Source organism: Malaya genurostris, chromosome 1, assembly GCF_030247185.1.
Source record: "Malaya genurostris strain Urasoe2022 chromosome 1, Malgen_1.1, whole genome shotgun sequence".
Classification (NCBI taxonomy): Eukaryota; Metazoa; Arthropoda; class Insecta; order Diptera; family Culicidae; genus Malaya; species Malaya genurostris.
In genome coordinates this window covers 15,823,315-15,848,622 of record NC_080570.1, presented here as the reverse complement: position 1 = coordinate 15,848,622, position 25,308 = coordinate 15,823,315, and the positions used below count along the sequence as shown (strand labels likewise).

At 37.4% G+C, this 25,308-nt stretch overlaps 3 protein-coding genes across 5 annotated transcripts in view; 1 reads left to right on the top strand and 2 right to left on the bottom strand.

The window, feature by feature from the left end:
• The window catches only part of LOC131433158 (tyrosine-protein kinase Fer), a 134,515-nt gene that overhangs the window by 68,238 nt on the left and 40,969 nt on the right, over positions 1-25,308 (bottom strand). The gene's annotated exons all lie outside the window — the stretch shown is intronic.
• LOC131433229 (putative nuclease HARBI1) lies at positions 435-3,255 on the top strand. Its single transcript, XM_058600090.1, has 4 exons — positions 435-642; positions 2,120-2,259; positions 2,339-2,516; positions 2,588-3,255. The coding sequence occupies exons 1-4, from the start codon at positions 481-483 to the stop codon at positions 3,245-3,247; spliced, it is 1,140 nt and encodes a 379-aa protein (XP_058456073.1). The 5' UTR covers positions 435-480; the 3' UTR covers positions 3,248-3,255.
• LOC131433277 (uncharacterized) lies at positions 3,255-4,075 on the bottom strand. Its single transcript, XM_058600094.1, has 2 exons — positions 3,796-4,075; positions 3,255-3,743 (listed from the first exon to the last, which is right to left on the bottom strand). The coding sequence occupies exons 1-2, from the start codon at positions 4,050-4,052 to the stop codon at positions 3,320-3,322; spliced, it is 681 nt and encodes a 226-aa protein (XP_058456077.1). The 5' UTR covers positions 4,053-4,075; the 3' UTR covers positions 3,255-3,319.

Here is a 25,308-nt window from a genome sequence, read left to right as displayed (position 1 = left end):
GAACAAAACTAATAACGCAATACACACTCAAATTTGTATGAGAATGGTGCAGTTAATCTCCCTTATTCTGAATAACAACTTATTGATTATTCGATCGAATGTGGTTCGATCGAATCTTATACCGTTTTCGTTTTTTGATCAGAGCAGCCCGAGGGCGGCCCTAGAGTCGCCCAAACAACTTTTAAAATGTTTGTTTTAGCAACCTGGAGTTGCTCTGGTGCTGACTCTAATAGCCTAGTTTCGCTCTGAATTTTTTCTCAGTTTGCACTACGACATTCAAATATCAATCATCAACAAACGAGTTTTGATATTAAAACATATTGCACCTGAGCTCTTTACTGTCAGAATTGTGAGTATTATAATTACAATCTTTCATAAATAAATATTCTATTTTCTTTTATGTTTCGCATTGCGATAGAAAAACGTAACTTTTTTCTTCTACAAAATTGTTTTTCAAGGAAGAATAATATTTGATATATTATGGATATTCTCATGGACCTGTTAGAGTCAAGTTCAAGCGAGGATGAATCTGATGAAGTGCCATTTCCTTTCCTAGTTTCACCAACGATAACAACACAGAACTTTGTACCAAGAGTTAAGAATTTTATTGAAACGGTTGTGGGAAACTATTCAAATGAAGAAGTAAATAAACCGTTTAAAGAATTTTTCGGTGCATATCCGTCAGCTGGGCACTAAAAAATCGATCATATGAGTGTCTTGTCCTATCTCGCTGCCGCACGTTCGGGCCAAATCGATGTAAAGTAGGTGAGTAGACAGAATAAATGAGGCTGTTACAGATTTTGAATGGAATCCAATACCTCGTTCACATGTTCTATTGATGTTGTCAAAATTGATTCAATTTTGTTTTCAATTCAAATTGATATCCATTGGTTGAATTCATGGAAGTGTAATGAATATGAAAAGGGCTGTTTTCATTAAATCAAAACTCAAATTGTTCTTATGAAATGATTAAGAAGTTTAATGTCTGAAAGGTTACTCGCTTCTTTTACTTTTTATACCGGTCGCATTGTTGTCGAGGACAATTTTAACCGGATTGTTCTCCGACATTCTAGCAACATGCCCGGCTCACCCTAATCACCCAAACTTGGTCGTTTGGATGATGTAGTTCACGGTTCATTCGTCTTCTCCACGTACCGTCTTTCACCCTCACTCCGCCATAGATGGTTCGAAACATCTTCCGTAATTACTTTTTTCTCTGAAGTGACTTCCGTGTTAAAAATCTACATTCACCTCACTTGATTTTCTTCGTGTAATGATACCCGTATTAAGGGCCATTATAAAGCTGAAACGTTTGTGCTTATGACTGAACACTCAACTGAAACTTTAACAAAATTTCATTCATATTGTAATAAAATATACTTTTAAAAAATTGGTAAAAGTTAGGCATCACTAAAAACCGTAAATATTATAATTTTAACAACGTAGATGAATCCGTCATATAAATATAGATAAATTTCTATTTTTCATAATGAATCCTAATAATAGAGTAGAAAATAAACAAGACACGCGTGAAATTTGTTAACCTTTAGTTAATAACTCTGACGAATTGAATATGATCCCAATATATCACTATGATGAATCATTTTGCATAAATTTTATTCACTCGTTTTTACTGTAGAATTCAATTTTATTTGGAAATGTTTAGGGAATACTCTATTTGTTCTGCGATATCACTGAAAATTTGCCTTTTAGTCTATATTTAGTAAGTGTGACTTCAGTTTCTAGGAATAAGAACTGTGAATCAAAGCTCAAGCTCTGACACACCTCCATAAGCGGTTACTTCCGCCATTTAAATTTGTAATTGTCTCGTTTATCCGGTCTACTCACCAACTTTACCTCAGCTTGGTTCAAAAGTGCGGTAGCGAGATCGGCATTTTTCTTCTGGTTCCCGGTTAATAGATAAGTACCGATCTTTCAATTTGGAAACAAATGATTAAAACATAATATGTGACACTTGTGTTAGGATTTATTTTTTTATTTTTCTATATATCTTAAAAAATCTGGTTTCACAGTGATTGCATAGAATTTTATTGTGAGAAAGGCGCAATACCACCAACCACCGAATATTTGGCAGTTTTTGACTTGTTGTATTTTACAGTTCAAAAAAAATTTTCGCCTTCAACGTTCGACAGCCAATTGGTTGATTCAGCAGTTCGAGAAATCGCAATATTATAATGTAAATACAGGAAAAGGACGACGGTGTATAACTGCGGAACATCAAATGCTTCCTTTTTTATGGTGAGGAATGAGACATAGTCGTTGGTTATATTGTAGGCAGTAAATTTTTCAATCATTACCTCAAGTTCCTATTTTGAAGGTTTGCCGCAAACAAAGAGACTTACAGAGAAGTAGCAAATTTGTTTGATATTGCTTTGTGTACTTTTTTCAAATATCTCAATAATATCCTGGATTTCTTGTACAACATTTCCAAAACCATAATTAAATTTCCTACTTCTACTGAAGAGAAGAGAACAATTGCGGAAGGGTTCGAGCGCGTAAGAATGCTTATTTGAACACATGATCATTTAAAAAGAACAACAGGTTTATAGTTTCTTAACATTTTTAGATTTCAAATTTTCCTAACGTTGTTGGGGCTATTGATGGGTCATATATCATGATTAGAAAACCAGTAGGAAAAATACGGTCAACCTACATAAATCGTCACGATCTCACCTCTATCACATTGCAAGCAATTTGTAACTCAACAAAAAAATTTCTAGACGTATGCATTGGTTCTCCAAGTCGTGTTCATGATTCTCGTGTTTTCACATTATCACCGATAAGTGATGTAATTGCAACGATATGCGAAGCAGGACGGTTCCATCTCATTGGTGATGCAGCGTACCCAATTCGAGAATATTTATTGACCCCTTATCGAAATCATGGAAGCCTAACACTCAAGCAACGACGTTACAATCTGAAGCACGCACAGACTCGAGTAAAAATTGAAAATGCTTTCGGAGCTCTTAAATCTCGGTTCCGCCAATTAACACGTCTTGATTTTTTCACGGTTATGCGAATGAGCCAATTTGTACTTTCATGCTGTGTATTGCACAATATTTGCATGGATAGAAATGATTTTATGGATAATGAAGACGAAAATCATAATGTTTCAGCAGAAGACACAACACAATTTTCAGTAGCCGTTCCATCTATTGGTTCAAGATATGATGCCCTTCGCCGGTTAGGAGAGCTGAAACGAAACACAGTTGCTGACATATTATGAATATATTAATTTCAAGAGATCGCATTGATGCTTGTAAATAAAAATTTTCTTTTCTTTTTTTGTTATTTTAAATTATATTTTATTGTTTTGAGCCATTCTTATAAAAGCTTGTGTAAGTTGCTGCACGGCCTCCATGCGTTCCCGATGTCTGTTCTCGCGTTTTTCTTCGCGGTATTTTTCCCATCTCTCTCGCGCCTCGCATTGTTCTACATACAGCTCCAAAACTTCGTCCTTACGGAATCTCTTTCTTCGTTTTTCATCGGAGTATCCGGTTGTCGGCTCTTCCGATGGACCAGCTGAAGGTTCATCTGAACTGTTTGTTGTTACCCTTTTCCGTTTAATTGTTGTGGGGGTCATTATGATCTCTGGTTCTAGAGAGTCATCGAGGGCAGCGATCATATCGATCTCCTGTTCGAAAACTGAAGTTTGGAGAATGTTTCCAGAAATAGAGTTGTGTTTCTTAATATTTTTGTTGCGTTTAATTACATTTTTATATCTGAAAAGTGATCGATAAGTGAATCAATAGTGTTATATAATGAATTTTTTACCTGTTCTCTATTTGAGACCCGGAGAAATTGACACCCAGTTCGACGGTCATTTTTTTGGCGATGGCCTCCCACAATTCTTTTTTTGTCTTGAATTTTCTCATTGGTCCAACGGCTTCCATATTTTCCTTGTACACACTTAGCATGAATTTTGTTTGGATGTCGTTCCATGCAATAACTGTTTTCGTAGGTCGGACATCTGGAAGCTGTAAATGCAATTTGTCAGGCATTAAATTTAGTGCATTTGTACAAAACATCATTTTATACTTACGGTGTTGGCCATTGCAAAATTCGGCAGCGCTGCCGGTGGACCATCAGAATCGGTCATTTGTTCCGAACACGATTCATGCGTTAACGACAGTTTCTTTACAATGTCAATTGGCGTTTTGTAAACTGGAAAATCTGTAATTGGCAAAATTAGCTATGCTAATACATATATGCACATTTCATTATTACCAGAGAGATGCTGTATAAATACCGTGCCATCAGGTTGGAGCCACATTCCATTTTCTGTTCTCATTGCCTGAAATTCGGCCAAATTGAAAGTTTCCATTTCCTTCAAAATATTTTCACTCGCGAGAAATCAAACGTTTGTTGAAAATACACTTGTTGCTATGATAAATAAAACCAATACCATTAGATGAGCAACCCAACGAAATTTCACATGTTCGTTTTACTCGGAGCCAGAGTTGCCCGCGCGTAGGTTCAAAAACGAAAACGGTATTAGCTACCTTTGATTTTGCTAGCGGTATTAGGAATACGAATGAAATACGATCGAAAAACGATACGTCGTTATTCAGAATAAGGGCGAATGTTTCGAGCATGAATACGTGCACTAGCACATCATCCCGGTGTGAGTGGAGAATTATGTCATGAAAGTGCACCTAGCGTCCTTGTTCTCTGATTCGAATTCTGGACTTTAAATTAGAACTTTAATTATGAACTTTGATTTAGAGCCTCGATCTACATTCTGGATCTGTATTCTGCCAATGAATACTGGTTTTTAATTTTTCAGCTTCAATCCCAGACCTGGACCTAAATTCTGAGATTAATTCCAAGGGAACTTCGATCTCAAGAAAACGCAGGAGATTTAACTGAACAAAACTAATAATGCGATACACATTCAACTTATCATGAACTCGGAGCAGTTGAAATTGCTGTCTATGATAATAATAAGCCGAGCATAAAAACGTCAACTACTACGTCAATTCTTCCATGGAAATGCGTATCCATGATCTTTGAAGCTGAATTTTGGACTTTGATTTAGAGTCTGGATTCTGGACTTGGATTTTGAATTCGGCATCGAAGTTATGAGCATGATTTCAAGTCCTAGACCTGGATTTTAAACTTGAATTCCGGAGCTGGATTATAGACCAGCATTATGGACATGAATTCAGGAATCCTGGATCTGAATTATGAATCTGAATTTAAAACTTCAATTCTAGAACTGAATTCTACACCTGATTCCCGGACATGAATTCAGGAACTGGATTCTGGATATAAATCTTGTACCATGATTCTAAAAATGAATTCAGAACATGAGTTCCTGAACTTGAATTCTGGACTTAGATCTGGATTCTGTTAATTCTAAATTTGGATTCTGAGTCTGAATTAAGGAAATGAATTCAGGATTTGTCATTGACTCTGGATTTTGGATCTGGAGTTGGATTCTGGTTCTGGGAATGCATTCTGGACCTTAGTCCTGAGCTTAAATTCAGGACCTGGATTCTGCATCTGATTGCTGGATTCGAATTCTGGACCTGAATTGGGAGTCTCTGTTCAGGACTGAAATTTTAGAATTCTGTATCTGAATTCTGAACATGAATTTTAGATCTGTATTCTGGAGTTGGATTCTGTAAATGAATTCGGGACCAAAATTCTGGATCAGCAATTGATTCTGAACGTGGATTCTGTTTCAAGAATCTGGGAATGAATTCTGGACCTGCGTTCTGAACTTTAATTCAGGACCTGGGTTCTGTATCTGATTTCAGGAATAGGATTCAGGATCTGAGTTCTGGACCGGAAATATAGAAGTGGACTCTAGACATTAATTCAGGAACTAAGTTTTGGACACGGATTCTAGATTTTAAACCAGTACACTAAGGTCTCTTTTTACACGGTATTTTTTCGCACGGTTTTTTTATACACGGCTTTTTTTACACGGATTCCGGAATTAACACGGTTTTTATTTACGCGGTTTTCGCAATTAACACGGTTTCTGATGAGAGTTTAAAAAGCACTGTCATTTGTTTTTTGAGAAAAATTTTAACAGGTTGTCTATAAGAAAACGATTATGAGAGCTAATTTAAAGTTAACTAAAATCATTCACTCTACAATTCACGAGATTATTGACTGTCGTTCCATAAAATGATTAATCAGTCTTCAGATCTTCAGTCCCGACAACGTCTCTTCCGCTCAGTTGTGGTGTATGATGTCAGCATCGTCATTGATATTATCGAGAATTTCGTAGCGTTGAAGAAATAGTCGGATTTACTAATCTCTTCAACTCTTCATCATATCGAGCAGTACAGTATTTGTTTTTGTTTTAATTATAAAGGCTTTAACATTTTAGGTCATTCGCCTCTTCGGACCAGAAAATCTTGCTGACCCTATGTGCGGGGTTGGGAATCGAACCCAGGCGGGCTGCTTGAAAGGCATCGACTATCCCATCACGCTATACCCGTCTCCCGACACAGTATTTTATACCCATTTGAATAATATAACTCTTGTAGTATTATGATTTAGGCCGATGAAATGAGTTGCTTCAGCATGACACATGGTAATACCTTTTCTAATTTGATCCATATTCATCTCTATGAATTCTTCCCCTTTAATTCTGTCGCTGCGTGCATAGATCTTCATCCAATACCCATGTCTTCCCACTCAGTTTAATTAAAAAATGACTATTAAGATCGTTAGTGTTTACTACACATCGCCACTTCGGAATTGAAAAGAACTTATTCTCAAACTTTATTTGCAGTGAAGGTGTTTATGGGTGGTATTATTAGTACTTCTTTAGTCGACGTTCTAAATTATACGTATTATTGTTCTTTTGAAAACCGAATTCATTAAACATAAGGCATAAGCCATTTAGATTATTTCGCTTATCGTACAACGTGTTTCCTGAATGTTTTTATTTTAATTTGTCATTCAATGTGTTTTCTCAAGTATGACTAGACCTTATCGTAACCTCAGGCTGGTTTTTAGATTTCCGTTTTTATTGTGAAAAAACAGTTACATTTAATCAAAAACAAAACAAACAAATACTCAAATCTACGGGTTTTGGAATTATTACGTCAAATTTTCCACGCGGTTTTTTTGCACGGTTTCCGCAATTAACACGGTTTTATTTTACACGGATTTTTGGCATTAAAAATGCCTTACTCTTCACTATATGGGGCCGGGTGTCAATTAAAAGTTTCAAAAATAGTCGCGTAACCTTTTTGTGTCATAATTTTGAACGTTAATAACTCGGTCATTTGTTGATGGATTGTTATAATTTAACAACCAATCGATTCGGAAACTTTTAACTTAAACATGTATGACGACGTCGTTTCAGTATTTCAATAGCATACTATTGAAAAAATGGTTAGAATCGACCTATGTTTTCATCCGCCAATCCCTGTTGTGCGAAATGACGTCAACTTCTTGTTCGGCATAGGAGGCTTTGCGTCATGCATAAAAAACACCGCATCGTTATGCGTAGTATGAAGAGAAATCTATAAATATAGGCTGCACAATATTTCTTTGTCTAGTTGATGTTTGACTGTGAATGAAACAAGTAGCTCGTCCAGTGAGCTGATGACTGGATTGTATATGCGTTCACTTACTGGATTGTCGCTTTTGCATTATGTGTTGGTGAAATTTCCTGTTGTCTGCACAACACCGCTTCGTGTTCGATAGAATATCTTATATATCATCTAGCTATTGAAGAACCGAATCAGCGTGGTTATCGGTTCCTTTGAAATATCCCATGTCTTTAGCAAATTGTTGGTCACTTCCCGAGGCTGGGTGTCAATTTAAAACATACAAAACTAATCGCGTAACATTTTTCTGTCATAATTTTGAACGCTCATAACTCAGTCATGGATTGATGGATTCATACAATCTAACAACCAATCGATTCGGAAACATTTAACTTAAACTTATGAGATAACGTCTTTTGAATATTTCAATTGCATACCATTGAAAAATTGGTTTGAATTGAGTATTTTATTTTGGTTCTCTGGTAACTATCAGACCTATTTAGAATTATCGGCGATAGATTTTTCGGATCTAATTTGCAGCGCTTGTTCCTCGATGATTTGTTAATGGATTTTCCTCATTTAAATGATTCCAAAACTTCAATATTGTAAGCTTAAACAAGTTTTAATTTGTCAACGGATCGGTTTGCATACTTAAATCTCCATTACCCTACGAACAAAACGGTGGCGCGAAAATGAATTCAGTATAAAGTTGTGTTATGATGATAATCATAGATACTTCTTTTTCATTATATGTGACTGAACAAGTTGTTGTCCCACCTGGAATTAAACGGTTCAAAAGATTCAAAATTAAATTCTGAAACTGATCTAAAAGCGGCTCGGTTAATAAAATTACACTATTACTGAGTTTACTGGTACAACATATTTCGTTAAAATAAATAAAATCTTCTTTTGGATCGATTAACTGTTTATAAAATTAATAAGTTTGTACGTTTCTCGAAGATTATTATCATAAAATAAAACAGTTTCATTTGTTCAGGTTTAAATCTTTAGGTTGTTTGTATCTAAAACTGAGCTTTCAAGTAACTTTGAATTCTAGTTAAAGGACGTTATTCAAAATCTTAACAATGTAAAAAATTGTGGAAAGGGATCAAAATTGAATAGAATTAACTATCAAGAAAGAATCTAATTGTCAATTTTATCATTCGCTAACAATCTAAGCGCTTAAACTAGAGCAAGTTAGTAATTAGTCAATTGAAAATGTTTTTAGTTTAGTGTAGCATCATCATTATCATCTTTATTTTTGTATTTATTATGAAGACCCTTGAAACGTTCCATTTTTAATGTTATTGTGCTCGGTCGTGTCTTGAATACAACCCTCTAATTTTTTTAACACGGTACGTAACCCCCGTGTAAAAAGAGACCTTAGTGTACTTGCATTCTCCAGTAAAGAATTTGAAACCTGGATTCTGAACCTAAACTCTAGAACTGGATTTTGGACATGAATTTGAAATTTGCATTCTGGAGTAGGATTCTGTAAATGAATTCTGAACATTCACTCTGGATTTGAATTCTGAATGTGGATTCCGGAATCAGGCTTTGCACCTGAATTCAGGAATTCTGGATCTGGTTTCAGTACCTGACCCAGAATTCTAGAGCTGGATTCTGCATCTGAATTATGGACATGAATTTTAGTCCTGCATTCTGGAGTAGGATTCTATAAATGCGTTCTGAACCAGGATTCTGGATTAGGAACTGGCTTTTGGACTTGAATTCAGAATCTGAGAATAAATTCTGGACTTGTTTTCTGAACTTTAATTTAGAATCGGGATTCAGCATCTGATTTCTGGACCTGCAATGGAAACTTCGGCTTTGGATAGGAGTTGTAGGATTTTGGACATGACTTTAGGAGCTGAATTTTTGGACACGAATTTCAGACTCTGGACCAGTACTTGGATTCTGGAAATGTATTTTGAACTTGGATTCTAAACCGAAACTCTGGAACAGGTTTTTGGACATGAATTCTGAAATTTAACTCCGGACCTGGATTCTGCATATGAGTTCTGGATCGAATTGCTTCCTCGACTGTTGTTCGCCAAAATTTTTACGAATTTTACGGTTTGAAGAAGGTTTGGCAGGTTCGTGCACTTTTACTAAAAACGCCTTCTTGGAAGATATTAATGTTTAACATTTACATTCGACTAATCTTTCCAAATATGTTTTTCTTGTGTCGTTTGGTGAGTACCACAAAAACCATAATCATTTTACCTTTATTTGATCGTCCATGTTTTTCCAAGCATGCTATGATTGTGGATAAAACGTTGCTTAGAACGGTGTGAGCAATTTTTTTTTCGTGTCGCAAAAAAAAACGAAAATATGCAAGAACACATTCCACATTCACTTGCCATTCATAATTTATTCAATTTGTTATTTATCTCACATATCCACAGCAATGCAACGATCTCAACCCACCCGCGGTCGACGCTTCTCGAACAATTACCGCCAATTAACGGACTGAATTGATATTAATTGAATTTACGTTTCTCTTTTTAGGTGTGCCGATAATACAGACCTGGTTCTGAGTTCAGGGTTTCACTCTAGGGTTCGCAACCTAGTCGTATTGTTCCAATCAGCTCCAATGAAAAATTGTTCCCCCAATGGACGCAATTCTCTTACTTTCCATTGTGTCTGCCCGGCCCGGCTCGATCAAAACTGGAGCAAACCCAGCCAAACCAAAGATGAATGACCATTTCACTGGGCGAATGAGAGTTTATACGCATTTTGCATTTGCACTACAAAACGAGTGTTTTATGGCTGCGGACCAATAATGCTAATAACCCCTCATAGAGAAAGAGAAGTGTTGATACATATTGGTTCATCACCATGGAGACCGGGTTCGGTTGTTGATTGGATAGGGTAATATGATCAAGAACACGAAACTGACAATTTGAAATCAATCGAACGAGTTGTCAGCAAGACAAAAGTAGAGCAGCGGTGAATTGGGTGAATTGTGAAACTTTTCACAATCGTAAAGTTAGACTCGATGGCCCACTTCCGAGAACGATGAAAACAATTGACAACTGTTCCACTCAGCTGGAGCTGACAACGAATGAAACGAACCAATCCCCCCAAGATAATACTCAATAAATATACATTCGCCCCCGGGACAGTCGGATCTTTTATTGGCCCTTATGCTGAACTTTTACCATTTGGATTGAAATACAATCCATGGCAACATTGTAATCGTCCAGAAGCAGTTCTCCAATCCGCACAGTTGCTCGAGTAAAGCAAATCGTAGTACTATCCTCCTTCGACTCAAATTTTATCAACTGTCAACAGCATAAGGAGATTGTTCAAATAAAACTATCCAACCTTATCTATATCTCTGCCATCAAAACATTTGACCATCTAATATTTACCAGTGACTCACACGCTTGCCGGGGGAACGATGGCATGGTGCCGGCTCATTACGAAATCCGGCATTACTACGAAACTCTTCCGAATTTTGCTTTCTCGTGAATAGTTTATTGCTGGAACGTCAAAACCCCCCAGCAGCCGAAAGCCCGACAAACAAACCAGACAAAAAAAAAATAAAAGAGAAGGAAATTACTTTACTGTTTCTGGTACTTTCTAGCAGACTAGCTGATGATGCTACTGCTTCTGCTGATGGTGATGACGATGCTCGCGGAAGATTTATTCCGAACCCGATTCTGGACATTCCCGATAAAACTTTGACTGTGCATCTGGTCTTTGTCTCGATGGAAGTGTTTTGTTTTGCAGGGTGCTGCTGAAAATGCATTTGCAGCTTCCGGAATTGACACGATGCCATGGCAGGCAGAATTGAGAACGCGGGTGTCTAAGTCATTCCACCACCGGAATTGAGAAATATCTTCTACCCTCCCCCGGGGCACGGTGTCTTACTGTGGAACTGGGTGCCGCTGGTGCTGACGTCTGGCGAACTAAACTGTAAATCCGGAACAGAAAAGCATTCCGCCGGCACAGACGGTGAAGAATCCGACCGGTCCTTCAATGACCGGTTGCTTAGGCGAAGGATGGAAAGGGATTTTCACCCTACCCATCAGCGAACTCCAGACTAACGTCCTTCTGCTGACTGAGTGCTGTGCTGGCGGCAGACAGTGCCGATTGTGATGAGGAAGGATTTTATGAGTTTCGAGACTCGACTTGATTGTGTATATGTTGTATATATATATATATATATATATATTAGTTTTTCCACTTGGTCGGAAGGGGATACTTGATTTAGTTCCTTCCGTCGTAGCGAAGACGTAGTGCGCTGGAAATATTCGAGAAATCAGAAAACAATATCTGAAATATCAATCAACTTTGTTGGAAGGCAAAATTTGTTCAATCCATTTGCGTTTACCGAGTGGTACAATTTGTATTTGTCTAGTTCGTACGATGTATCGCGCCAAGTGAGTGAAAATTCATCAAATCCAAGTCAATTCGTCCAAAATGTTATTTTACTTCACTTCGATGAATGGGATGAATGAATTATTTACGACTAACGTCATAAAATGACACAACGGAAGAAAGACGGAAGAACGAATCGAAGTAGGCGAGTGACACGTGCGTTCCGAAAAAAATTTTCACTGACGTCAAAATTTCACCAAAATATGTTTTTCATTATCCGACAGATTTGAACTTTCTATCAAAGCTTTGCACGGGTGTTTTGAGAGATAAGATTCAGACTGTTTTCATTGAAGTATCCTAGCTGGAAATCAGTTCGAATCAAAAATTTCAAAGGCATTGAATATCCGGTTTATTCGATATTAATGTCGTTTTCGTTTGAGAAAACTGAAACTGACCCAGGTTTCATCAAACAAACACTTTCCACGAAACTGTGTTGGGTTCGCTCTTAGCAACGAAGGTTTGAGCAAACCTGGTTCGAAACTGAATCGATTTTTAGTTCAACAGTGTTGAAACTAGGTTCGAAACTAGCTTTAAACAAAGGGTTTGACAGCAGTTAGGTTTGGCATCAAGTGACATAAGTGTTGCCAAACGATAGATCGAATCCGTGATGATAATCTATGTGCAGGTACGTATTGAACGATGAACATGAACCTAGCGAGACACCTCTAACCGATGATAACGCAAATAGGTGAATAATTTGTTGCTAATTAGTTACTGCAACTTTGAATTTGTAAAAGAAGCACTCCTTTCAAATAAACTTGGAAACAAATTGAGGCTCAGTTTGTTACTAAAAAGTTGCTACTTAGTTACGGTAATTTTGGATTTGTTGTTCAATTTTCAATTGTCGAAAACAAATCGAGACCCAGTGTATAGTTTGTTACTTATAAGTTGTTTCTTAATTATGGTAATTTCGCATTTGTTGCTCAATTTTTTTTAGTACTTCGCTAAGTTCATATGAAGTTTAAAAAGCACTCCTTCCAAATAAGCTTGAAAAGTAGTTTCAGTACTTTGCTAAGCTCATATTGGTTACGGTAATTTTGAATTCGTTGCTCAATTTTTTTTTAATATTTCGATAAATTAACGGAGCACCTATCCGAAACAAGCCTGAAAACAAATCGAAACCCAGTGAATAGTTTGTTGCTAATAAGTTGCTAATTAGTTACGGTAATTTAGAACTTATTGTTCAATTTCTAATTTCAGTACTTCGCTTAGCTCATACGAAGTAAACAAAGTACCCTCTTCCACATAAGCTTGAAAACAAAACAAAACCCTGTGGATAGTTTGTTGCTAATAAGTTGCTACTTCGGTACGGTAATTTTAGATGTGTTGTTCAATTTTTTTAGTGCTTCGCTAAGCTCAAATAAAGTTAAAGAAGCACCTCTTCCAAGTAAGCTTGAAAACAAATCGGAACCCAGTGAATAATTTGTTGCTAATAAGTTGCTAATTAGTTACGGTAATTTAGAACTTATTGCTCAATTTTTAATTTCAGTACTTCGCTTAGGCATACGAAGTAAACGAAGTACCCTTTCCAAATAAGCTTGAAAACAAAACAAGACCCAGTGGCTGGTTTGTTGCTAATAAGTTGCTAATTCGGTACGGTGATTTTGGATTTGTTGTTCGATTTTTTTAGTACTTCGCTAAGTTCATATGAAGTTGAAGAAGCTTTCCTTCCAAATAAGCTCAAAACAAATCAAAACCCAGTGGATAATTTGTTACTAATAAGTTGCTTCTTAGTTATGGTAATTTTGGATTTGTTGTTCAATTTTTAATTTCAGTACTTCGTTTAGTTCATACGAAGTAAACGAAGCACCCTTTCCAAATAAGCTTGAAAACAAATTGAATCCCAGTGTGTAGTTTGTTGCAAATAAGTTGCTGATTAGTTACGGTAATTTTGAATTTGTTTCCTGGATCTGGATTCGAGGACTGAATTTTTAATTGGGGACTCTGGAACTTAGTGCGAAATCTGGATTTGGAACCTGGATTCTGCTCCACCTGAATTCTGAATTTCAGGTTAAAAGTTTAGTGAAACTAGTGCAGTTCCAGATTACAGGTTCAAAATTTAAGACTAAGAGCAAATTAAGCAGCTAGAAGTTCTATATGGAAGATCTATAATAGAGCAGAAAATGAAACAAACGTATCCCCAGCAAGCCATGTTCGAAAATCAAAATGGTTTGACTTCTGGTTCCGGAGATATGATGGTATAAGTGGGCGTAACCGACAAAACGCGTTGTTTTCTTTGCGCTCAAATTTTTCAGATATGGTTGAACTGATTTCAACGAACGTATGCTCATTTGAAAGCTACTTTTTAGTCATTGATTAAGTTCGAACGGTTTGATTGCTGGTTCCGGAGATGTAATCGTACAAGTGACATAACCGACAAAACGCGGTGTTTCCTTCGCTCTCAAATTTCTCGAGGATGGCTGAACCGATCCTAAAAAAACTTGGGCTCGTTTGAAAGCAATTTTTTTTGTCAATGATTCAGTTTGAAGATCAAATGACTGAGACTTTTGGTTACGGAGATATAATGGTATAAGTGACGTAACCAACTAAGCCCGTTTTTTTCATTCCTCTCAATTCTCTTGAAGATGGCTAAACCAATTTCAACAAAATTAGTCTCGTTTGAAAGCTACTATTGGTCATTGATTAAGTTCAAAGATCAAATCGGTTTGACTTCTAGTTCCGAAAATATAATGGTATAAGTGACGAAACCGACAAAGCGCATTTTTTTCTCCACGCTCAATTTTCTCGAAGATGGTAGAACCGATTTTAACAAACTTCGGCTCGTTCGAAAGCTACTATTGAGTCATTAATCAAGTTCGAAGATCAAATGGTTGTGACTTCCACTTCCGGAGGTATAATGGTATAAGTGACGTAACCGACAAAACGCATTGTTTTCTTCGCGCATAATTTTCTCGAAGATGGCAGAACCGAATTCAACAAACATGGTCTCGTTTGAAAACTACTATTTGATTTTTTAAACAGGTTTGAAGTTCGAATGGCTGTCACTTACGGTTCCGGTGCTATAATGGCATAAGTGACGTAACCAACTAAACCCGTTTTTTCCACTCCTCTCAATTTTCTCGAAGATAACAGAACTGATTTCAACATACTTATGCTCGTTTGGAGACTACTATTGGTTATTTAAACTAGTTTGAAGTTCGAATGGCTATCACTTACGGTTCCGGTGCTATAATGGCATAAGTGACGTAAGCGTCAAACCTAATCACCGCGTCAAAACTTATTTATTGTAGATGGATTAACCGATATCAATAAATTTAGGCTCGTTCGAGACTAAAAATGGGCTAAGCATGGGAAATATTTCTAGTTTAAATAAACATGTCAGAAGGTAGCCTAGGCTATGATTACGTTCAAATGTATTGTTGCTGATACTTTTGGTTCGAAAAAAGTTTCCAAATATGTTACATAAACGCTGACGCATGCTTTTGTGAACAACCCGAAAAAATCTGAATAAAATGGTGTCAAAACTGAACCGAAATAAGTGTCAGGGATTATCTTAATGAAAAAGCAGATACTAGATTGTATCGATGAAAGAGAAAGATGGATTAAGAATAGGTTTTTTAATGTTTCGTCTGCGACTCATAAGTGCATTGGCAGTTTATATTGAACTGCTAGGGCAACTCAGATGATTAACGTAAGCAGTCGTGAAGTAAACCCTAATTGCGAAACACTTATTCTGCACCGAAAACCAATTACCGTGGGTATCCAAAACCCCTGAATGACAGGGTTGTAAAGATAAACGAGAAATAATTATGCAAAACGTCGTGGTCGTGTTTGTTTGCCTTTCCGATAAGCAACAATCGCAATCTGTCACATGTGCGCTATCTCTGAGTCCAGAAACTACCGTTGCGAAATCAAGACACGCAGCAAACTAATAAATAATTAGGCAAACGAGCACATCTGCTTTAGCCGATTCTTGGGAAAAATTAGCGTAGAATTTCGGAACGCAAACCGGGTAGGACCGGCTTTTTTCGAAGCGGTTCGCATTGGATTTTGGTCGTGAAATAGAACTACGAAATTCAGTGTGGTGTGTTCGGGCTATTTTTAGTTGGTCCGTCATGTTGTCGTGAAGCGTGTCGACAGTCACGATATGTAAACTTGTACCTGTCAATCCGGGGTAGGTCGTCGTCGTCTCGAACAGGTGGTTGATTGGTTGTTTGATCAATATCTCGTATTTAACTCGGTAGAAGGTGCTAAATTATTAAACGGTCTATTTGACGTAGTAGGCCGATTACTGACAACTGCGATTACTTCGAACAATCATCTACATATGTTGAATGTTTACCCGTTGCTATGACGTTGTTTTTTCTCCCCCCGGAGGGAAAACAAACCAGACGCATCCACTTGAACTGTTGGATAATGGCAGTTGCATCGCAAAACGTAAACAAACAATCAACGTAACCTTAATCGACCGATCGGTTGCAATGGTGTAAGCCACGATGAGAATTAGCCCCTCCGTGGAACGCTCAAGTGGTCACTTCAAGCCGATGAAAGCAACCCAAATTATCTTCACATCCGAGACAGAGAAGAGCGATGCATCAACTCATATAAAGCAGAAGCGTTCCGGTCTGGCACGCCACTCAGCTCAGCTAGTGTCTGGGGAACACAGACTAAATGGTCGTTATGCTTGAAACAATTGCACCAAATCTGGAAACCCCCTTTCTGTTTCTTTCTAGGTTAAAACGTTAAATCAGAAACTAATTCCGATAAAATTGGTTCCAACTTAGAGGCGTGTGTCTTTTCTCCGGAAGGGTTCCGTTTTGGCTGCGGCTGTAGGTTTCGGAACAAACACAAAACCAAGGGGCTACTCAACACACATGTGCAAGCCGGTATGAAGAGAATACGCTCCAGTTGATGGGAAAGAAAACAAACGAACCGGAGATTAGACTTCAACGGTAATTGCATCTGCTTATCTTATACTTTTTCAATTGTTTTCGAAATATGCGAAGCCAGCCAGAGGGACGGGAGAGGAATGTTTGTTTTTGAAATTGGTTTTCTTATTTAAACTGTAAATGCCACGAATTAATTGAGATTTATGTTCAACTGACCTTGTTGGGCAATCAAAACGATTCGTTCGAACTTGTATTCATTGGAAAAATCATAAATAATCATTGCTAATAATTGAAAAGCAATCATCGCGAGGGGAGGGGGAGGGGCGCCACACTATTATCGTTGTTGGCTGTTAAAAAATTCCATTTGTGACGCGTCTATATCCTACGCTCACAGGCAGGCGTCAATTAAGCGAGAACGAGAAGGCGCGGACTTGGGGAAAAACGGATACTGTCACTTTTGTGTTTGTAGGCGGTTGAGAACTACTAAAACTAGCTGGTGAGCTGCTTTACCCTATTTATTAAAGGCGACAGTTGCCCTCAAAAGAATGGGACGAATCGATAACTAATTTAACGACCAATCGAACGGAACAAAAATAGTGCATCGAGTAATTGGTTGATGATTCCGATTGGACTCAGCGTGCATTCGATCGACGAAAAAAAAAATAAAAGAAACAAAAACTTCATGATGTTCGGTTTTTACTAAATGTGACCGGTTTCATTCAATATTCACGATTTTTATTGGTTGACTTCTGCCAGGGAACGGTTTTTTTTTCCTGGCGTGCTGAACACAGTAGGCTTTGCCTAGCACAAGCAAGAAAAGAACGCTTCATAGAATTGTGTTACAATTTCTGTGAGTTTCCTAGCGACAGCACATTTTGATGATGATGATGATTTGTTGTTTCAGTTTTTTTATAACTAGCATTATCTTTGTTTTTGTTTTGTAAAAATGATCAAAAATGATAATCAGCAGGGAGGTCGCTGTCCGTCGTCGAGAACAAACCTCCCAATATCATTTCGAACATCAGAAAAAAACCTTTTTTAATTCACCTAGTGGTGCAATGATGTCTTTCTCATATTACTTATGTTTTCAAAAACATCACTAGAAGATTCTGTAAAGATTTTTTTTTCAAACTTGGATAAAATCAAAAACTTTCCTTGGAGTTTATACCATCACCTTATCAATTTGTAAACAGTTACGTCAGTTATGTGTTAATATAGATTTAAATGTGGCAACCCTGCGCGCTATACAAAATTGAACAAAGCACGCTGTGTGCTAGACGCTGGTGTTTCTTCTTCCGTACCAGCACCTACTGATGCGTACCGGTTTGGCATCATTTTGTATGACAGTTTGAAAGTTTTGATACTCATCGCCTTATAATTTCGGATGAAATTGAACAGTTTTTTTCAAGACACTTAGAATTTGTGAAAATCGGTTTAACCATTGCTGAGAAATCAAAGTGAGTTCCGTTTTTGGAGCTTTTCTTCACTATTGCCGGTGCTTTCAGAACCGACAACCGGAGACTAGTAGTCCCAAAGTAGTTTTATATATCCACCAACTAACAAGATCTGCCAACTAGATGAATTTACCAAAAAATTTAAAAAGAAATGTGCACCTCGCTTGTGAAAAAATACTCATGAAATTTAAAAATTTTACTAATCGCACAGTAATACCGGAACCGGAAGTCTGATCTGGATCAATATTTCGGGGACTTTTTAAGGAATTTCAAGGCAAAAATGAATTTGGTTATGAGCACGATGAAACATCCAACGCGCTCTGTCCTAAAACTAGTAAAATCATGAGACCAAAGTACGAGGAAATTGATTTTCAATAAAACACACAAAAAAATTAAGAAAATTGATGAAATCTTTATTGGATCCATATAACGATCAATTTAATTTAATATTTAAAGGTGATTTCATGCAAATGCTGGTCCAATTTTGGCACACTCTCTTCAAAACATATCGGTCAGTATTTCCAGTGCGTCAATCGTTGTTGGTTCATTCTTGTGAACATGAGTCCTAACATAGTCCCACAAGAACTAGTTTGAAGGCAGGCCCGTACGCAGAATTTACTGTTGGGGGGGTTTCATGGAAATTTGAATTAAAAAGGGTTCGTCGAATGACTAAAAACAGGTCATCAAACTAAGCTAAATGGTAGATTTTGAAACTATGTGCTTTTTAGTGGGATTTTTTTCAATAAATGCGAAAAATCTAAAAATTTGTTTCAATGCGGGGGGAGGGGGTGAGGTGTTATTTGTTTCGAACCCCGCCTGTCTAAAGGAGTTAAATCACACAATCTAGGTGGCCGATTGACGGGCCCAAAACGTAAGGTAAACTGTTCACCGATGGCGGCTCTCAGTTTGGTCATTGTGAGGCGTGCCGTGTGGGATGTGGCACCGTCTTGTTGAAACCACATGGCAGGCATATCCAATTCTTACATTTTGGGCAACAAAAATCGTCAATCACCACACGATGGCGCTCGCCATTCACAGTAACGTTCCGCCCATCGTCGCCTTTGAAGAAGTATGGCCCGATGATTATTTTTTTTGGGATGCTTTGGTAGCTCTTGCAATGCTTCTGACTGGTCTTAACTCCAGATGCGGCAACCAGAAATGAGTTTCGTCGCTCAACGCAATTTTTCGATAAAAAAAAGTGGATCTTCCTCCAATTTTGCCGGCGTCCATTCAGGATTAGATTACAGACCAAACGACGGTTCATGATTAAATTATAGATCAAACTGAACAAGTTTGACGACGACACAAGACATGATTCACGTGTGATCTGTCAAAAAACAGTATTACCAAAAAGATACCAGCAAAAAATAACCCTTTACAAAGAAGAGTACCTGAAAAAAACCCTGTTTTAATCCACCTAGTTTCATGTATATAATTCAGATATTATCAAAAATAACTTCATTAAATCTTAAATGAAAATGAAAATAAAGTTAGTTTCATTGTTGGAGTTTCTGACTGCTATTTCCGATACTCCTAAAGCCGGGAAGTTCCCGGCGGGAACTAGAAACCAATATTGCCGGAATCGGTTCGTTCGAATCAGCAACTAAAACGATTTGTTTCAATTTGTAACCAGTTTCGATCCAAATTCAGAATACATTGCCCGTTTTTTGCATCGTCGGTCCAAATGTTGGATTGTAATTTTAAATACATTTCAACACTCTGTAATTCCGGGACCGGAAGTAGGATTCGGGTATAATTCAATAGTATCTTATTGGATAAATTAGAGATCTTTCATATGAATCTAAGCTTGCAAAATTTGGTTTATGAATCTGGGAGAAAATGAAATGGGTTTCTTTTAAAAGTTTTTGATCACTATTTTCGGTACTTCTGGAGCCGGGAACTTTGAACCGATATATCGAAAAGCTTGTAATTCTGGAACCGAAAGACGTAGCAAGAAAAATTAAAAAACCCAGAGAATCTTGGTGGAAAGTTGAGAAAATCGAATCTTGGTGGAAAGTTGAGAAAATCATATTGTTTGCACATACACCCCGACGCTTTGTGATCTCGACGAGCTGAGTCGAATGGTGTACGGAACTCGACACTTCGGGTCTCGATTCAATTGTCGGTTTTCACAGTTAATGTATGCTCCTATGAATGAGAAAGGCAAAAAATTATCAAAGCACTCGAAAGACTCTTTAAAATTTTGGTCGGATTTGGCTAACTGCCACTGCAAACTACAGACACGAATCGGTCCGTATTTTTAATGAGCAGTGTCCAACAGTGTTGCCTTCGGATTTATTACTGTCAGAATAGTCAAATATTGTCACTCTAAACAAAACAAAAATCAGATCAGAAGCCTTTTACACCTATCGCTTCCGCAAAAAATTCTACCAAATCTAAAATCATTCTGAAATTCTTAGTTTTGCGATTTTTTTATGCCAAAATTTTAAGCTTTGCATGTTTTGTGTCAAAATTTTTAGTTTTTGCGGGTTTTTTAGGCAAATTTTCAAAGTTATGCGGTTTTCATGAGAATGTTCAATGCGGGTTTTTCAAAACTTGAGTTTATAAGTTAATTTTTCGGTAAGAAAGTCAGTCGAAAAAATATTCCGCCAGCGAATAAGTGGGCCAGTCGAAAAGAAAACCAGCAGAACAGGGAGTCGAACGGAAAATAAGTCAGTCATACGTAAGCCGGTAGTTAAATTGATCAGTAAATCAGTCGGTAAATAAAAATGCCAGTGAATAAATGAGAGAGTCAGTAGGGAAATGAGTAAGTCAACCGGTAAATAAGAAGTCAGGAAAGAAATTAGCTGGTTAAGAAAATCAGCTGAAAAAGGTTAGTCGGTAAGTAAATCAGTCGGAAAGAAATCGAGTTTGAAAGAAAGTTAGTCAAAAACAAAGCTGTCGGTAAACGATTAAGTCAGTCAGGTAAGCATCTCGTTAATCGAAAAACTGTCATCGGTTAGTCGAAATTAAAAATCAATCAATCGAAAGAAAAGAATACGAAAGTAAATTGGTCAGTTAAAAAGTAAGTTGATCGGAAAGGGAAATCAGTCGGTCAGTTAATAAAAAAGTAAATCGGTCAGTTAATAAAAGAGTAGATCGGTCAGTTAACAAATAAGTAAATCGGTAAATAAGAAAATCGGTAAATAAGCAAAGCCGAAAAATCGATCGAAAGGGATGTCAGTCGGATTAGAAAGAAGTTCTGTTGCAAAGGCAAATAAGTTAGTGGGCAGGGAAGTTAGCAAAAAAAGGCGATAAATTAGTGAGTTGACATGTAAGTAGAGATAATAAATTAGGTCGACAAATAAGTAAGCTAATCGGAGAAGAAATCTGTGGGAAAAAAGTCTGTCATTTAGTAATAAAATCGGTCAGTAAATAAGAGTAAGTTATTTTGAGAGGAAATTAGTCGATAAGAAAATCAGTTCAAAATGAAATCAATCGAAAAATAAGTCAATAAGACCATTTATTTGAATCTAAGTTTGTAAAAATTGGTTACGCCATCTCTGAGAAAAGTGAGTAAGTAATTTGATTCATTTCAATCTATTTTTTTGAAAATCGGTTCATTCATATATGAAATAAATTAGTACTCATATTTTCATTTTATGCGCATTTTATCCCATAATTCCGGAACCGAAAGTCAGATCTCAACAAATTTAAGGAATTTCGTATGGAATCATAAGAGCTCTTATTGAAATCTAAGTTTGTGGAAATCGTTTTTTTTTTGCATTCCGGAACCATAGGTCAAATCCAAATAAAATTCAGGAATTTTATATGGGATCACAAGACCTTTAATTTGAATCAATCGATTTTCACAGTTTCACATAACATTTCTATATTAGAAAGGTAAAAACCCTGTTTAAATTCATCTAGTTTTTGTCCACCTTTTCCATAAATACCACATGTGCCAGCCATGTAATCTTCGAACTTGAGCTATGGCCCAATAGTACCTTTCAAATGAGCCTAAGTTTATTGAACTATGTTGAGCCATCTCTGACAAAATTGAGCGATAAAAAACAACTGCTACGTCACTTATTCCATTATGTCTCTGGAACCGAAAGTGACAGCCATTTGATCTTTGATCTCGATTAATGGTTCAATAGTACCTTTCAAACGAGCTTGTTAAAGTTGGTTGAGCCTTCTCTGAGAAAATTGCGCGGTAAAAAAGAACGCGTTTTGTCGCTTCTGTCTCTTAAGCCATTATATCTCCGAAACCGGAAGTGGCCCAATACTCAATCAATGCCCCAGTAGTACACGCGCACACACAGACATTTTACGAACTTGTCGAGCTAAGTCGATTGGTATATAACACTATGGGTATCCGAGGCTTCGTTCGAAAGTCGGTTTTTCTAGCAATTCTAATACCTTTCTATAGAAAAAAGGTAAAAATCAGAATTTTGTAATATTGAAAATGAGTCGACATTCTGGTTCATATCAGAAACAAGTCTTCAATCCCTGTTGAATACGACCAGTGTCTTGTTTTATTTGTTGTAAGGATATTTTTTTCTAACAGTTTTTCTTAAGGTTGCATTTTTCAAGACTACACACTAAAAGGATTATTTTGAATACATTAAATAATAAATTTTTATTATTACTTTCCTTTGTAGACATTGCTCGGCAATCGGCTGCCGAGAGAGTTATTTGAATGAAATCAATATTTTTACTTATTTTACAGATTTACAGATTATTTTTACTTATTTTTTTTTACACTGTTCACGGCAAGGCTGTCGAATGTCGTAAAATAGAAAAATTTATTCTAGCCAAAAAAAGCGGCTTGTCCTCTGCCAAGTAGTGCCACATAATTTTCCACTCAGTATTGATTAATCGCCACTGCTGAACTGTGCAGTTGACGGCCAACAAATAGCGACAGTGGCGGCGCTGGCTTCTTGTCAACACTGCAGTTTATTGCTTTGCTGCATTTCTCCACGCCATGTCATGTCGCGCCATGATCGAGTCAGTACTCACGTTGAGGGGTGCACTATTTTCTGTCTCTCTCTTTTTCTTTCTCGTTCTTTCCTTTCTTTTCTACAAGCTACAAGCAGAAACACTGTCCAACATGCACTTTTATAGTACGGTTTGTTTTTATTGTTATTGTTGTTGTTGCAGTTGTTGTCATGCGGGTTTGTAATGACTACCATGACGTCCATGGCGGCTGTCCTCTACGACTCGACTACGACCGGTTCGCAGAGGAAAAAAGGGTGTCCGGCAGGTTGGAACATTTACCGTTAAAACTGTGCTCGCTCGGTCTCTTCTGCCCGCTTGCATATCTATTTGCGTTCGCATGACGCTGCACCGGATTGTCAGTCGCCACTCATACTGTCAGAACATTAGTCACTGGACGGGTAGGGTACGCAGTCCAAACGCTGGCACAATTTGGAATTGGAATCTGGTCAAATCGTCGAAATTCGGAAGTGTGCTCACAAATCTTGTCTATGGTCAAGTAAGCAAACAACAGCCGACTGACTTTTATTGTCAAGCTTCGACCTATTTCCAAAGTCAGAGTGCTGTTGTTGCCGTTGCTTGGTGAAAACGACAGACATAGGAAAATTGCACTATGCGTGCATTTCACTGACCGTTTGCAGCAGTGATGAAAAAAAACGAACGCAGGAGGCGATGAAATTCACAAATTGCTGTCAACGATCGCGACGACGACTACGACGGCAACCGTGCCTGGCTTGTTTATGTTTTTTTCGCTTAACGCCTATATGTGACGTTTCGTGTTTGGATGTCGTTCTGAAAGTTCTGCATCAGGTTCTGCAGCGAACGACAATGGCGTTGATATTGGTATTGACAGAAAATGTGTTACCCGGTACGGTACGGAGTCACAATTGCTAAAATTAGCATTTTCATTCACCGACAGTATGCCAGCTTCCTGATCCTGCCTGAGCGAACGCTGGAAACGATCTGATTAGTTGGCCTAATTTGTTTGCTATCGGGGCGTTCGGATTCGGATTCAGTCCATGAAAAATGAGATCAACGCTTGCTCTATGACAGCATATCCGGTTTGTTTTCCATCTGGTTTGAAAATTTATCCCCGTTGGAATCAAAGTGGAAACACCGACACCATATTGTGTGTTTGTGTGTGTGACCTGATTGACGCTAATAAATTCGAGAACACGCTGGTATTTATAATTATAATGTTCGGTTTTCACGTTTCACGTACGCAGCTGGACAGTTGTTTAGATTAATTAGAAACCTGGCAACAACTGCCAGCGATACTACCGAAATAGCTGGTAGTTCAATTCTATCGTATTGACATTATTTTGCGGCCTTATCTATATGTTCTCATAACAAACTTTTTCGCCTTTCTCATACAGAAAAGCTATGCAATCACTGTGAAAATCAACTTTTATCCACACACTTTTTCCAGAAATGGCTGAACCGATTTTCACAAACTTAGATTCAAATAAAAGCTTTTATGGTCCCATAGCCTGCTATTGCATTTCATTAGGATCTGACTTCCTATTCCAGAGTTACATGGTAATATATAAAAATTAGAGAAAAAGTGTGCATTCAATTTTCTCTGAAACAGCTCAACCGATTTTCACCAACTAAGATTAAAATGAAAGGTCTTATAATTTCCTAAAAATTTCTAGAACCTTTTATCCAGATTCGACTTCCGGCTCCGGAACTAAAGCATGATAAGTGGAAAATTACCAATTTCATTAGTATGTACATAATTTTCTGTACGTCTTTCACCGTTGTTTTTTAAACAGACACTTAGTTCTTTTACACTGGAACTAACATTATTGAGTATTTCAATAAAACTTGTGTATTGTATTGCATTTCTGAACGTTTCCTGTCATGCTGTCATGTCATAGACCTTCTAAATATCCATTTCTAGAGCACAAAAATCCCCAAACACTTGTGATAGATTTTAAGAAGTGATCCGAGATAGCTCCCTTACTTCGAATCATGAAGAACGGAAAACATCTTCTAAATTTGTAGGTCATGTTAGTTGATGGCAATACAAACTTACTTTGGCTATATGGGTTTCGGTATCAGGTTCTGGAAGTAGCGATTTAGAATTCCAAGAACGACACTGGCTTCGATTTCTTACAGATGACTTGGGAACAGATG

Coding starts and splice junctions, on each gene's coding strand:
- LOC131433229 (XM_058600090.1), top strand. CDS start 481: ATGGATATTCTCATGGACCTGTTAGAGTCAAGTTCAAGCGAGGATGAA. Junction 2,260..2,338: donor CAAATGCTTCCTTTTTTATG/GTGAGGAATGAG, acceptor CCTATTTTGAAG/GTTTGCCGCAAACAAAGAGA. Junction 2,517..2,587: donor TTGCGGAAGGGTTCGAGCGC/GTAAGAATGCTT, acceptor TAACATTTTTAG/ATTTCAAATTTTCCTAACGT.
- LOC131433277 (XM_058600094.1), bottom strand. CDS start 4,052: ATGATGTTTTGTACAAATGCACTAAATTTAATGCCTGACAAATTGCAT. Junction 3,744..3,795: donor GGGTCTCAAATAGAGAACAG/GTAAAAAATTCA, acceptor ATCACTTTTCAG/ATATAAAAATGTAATTAAAC.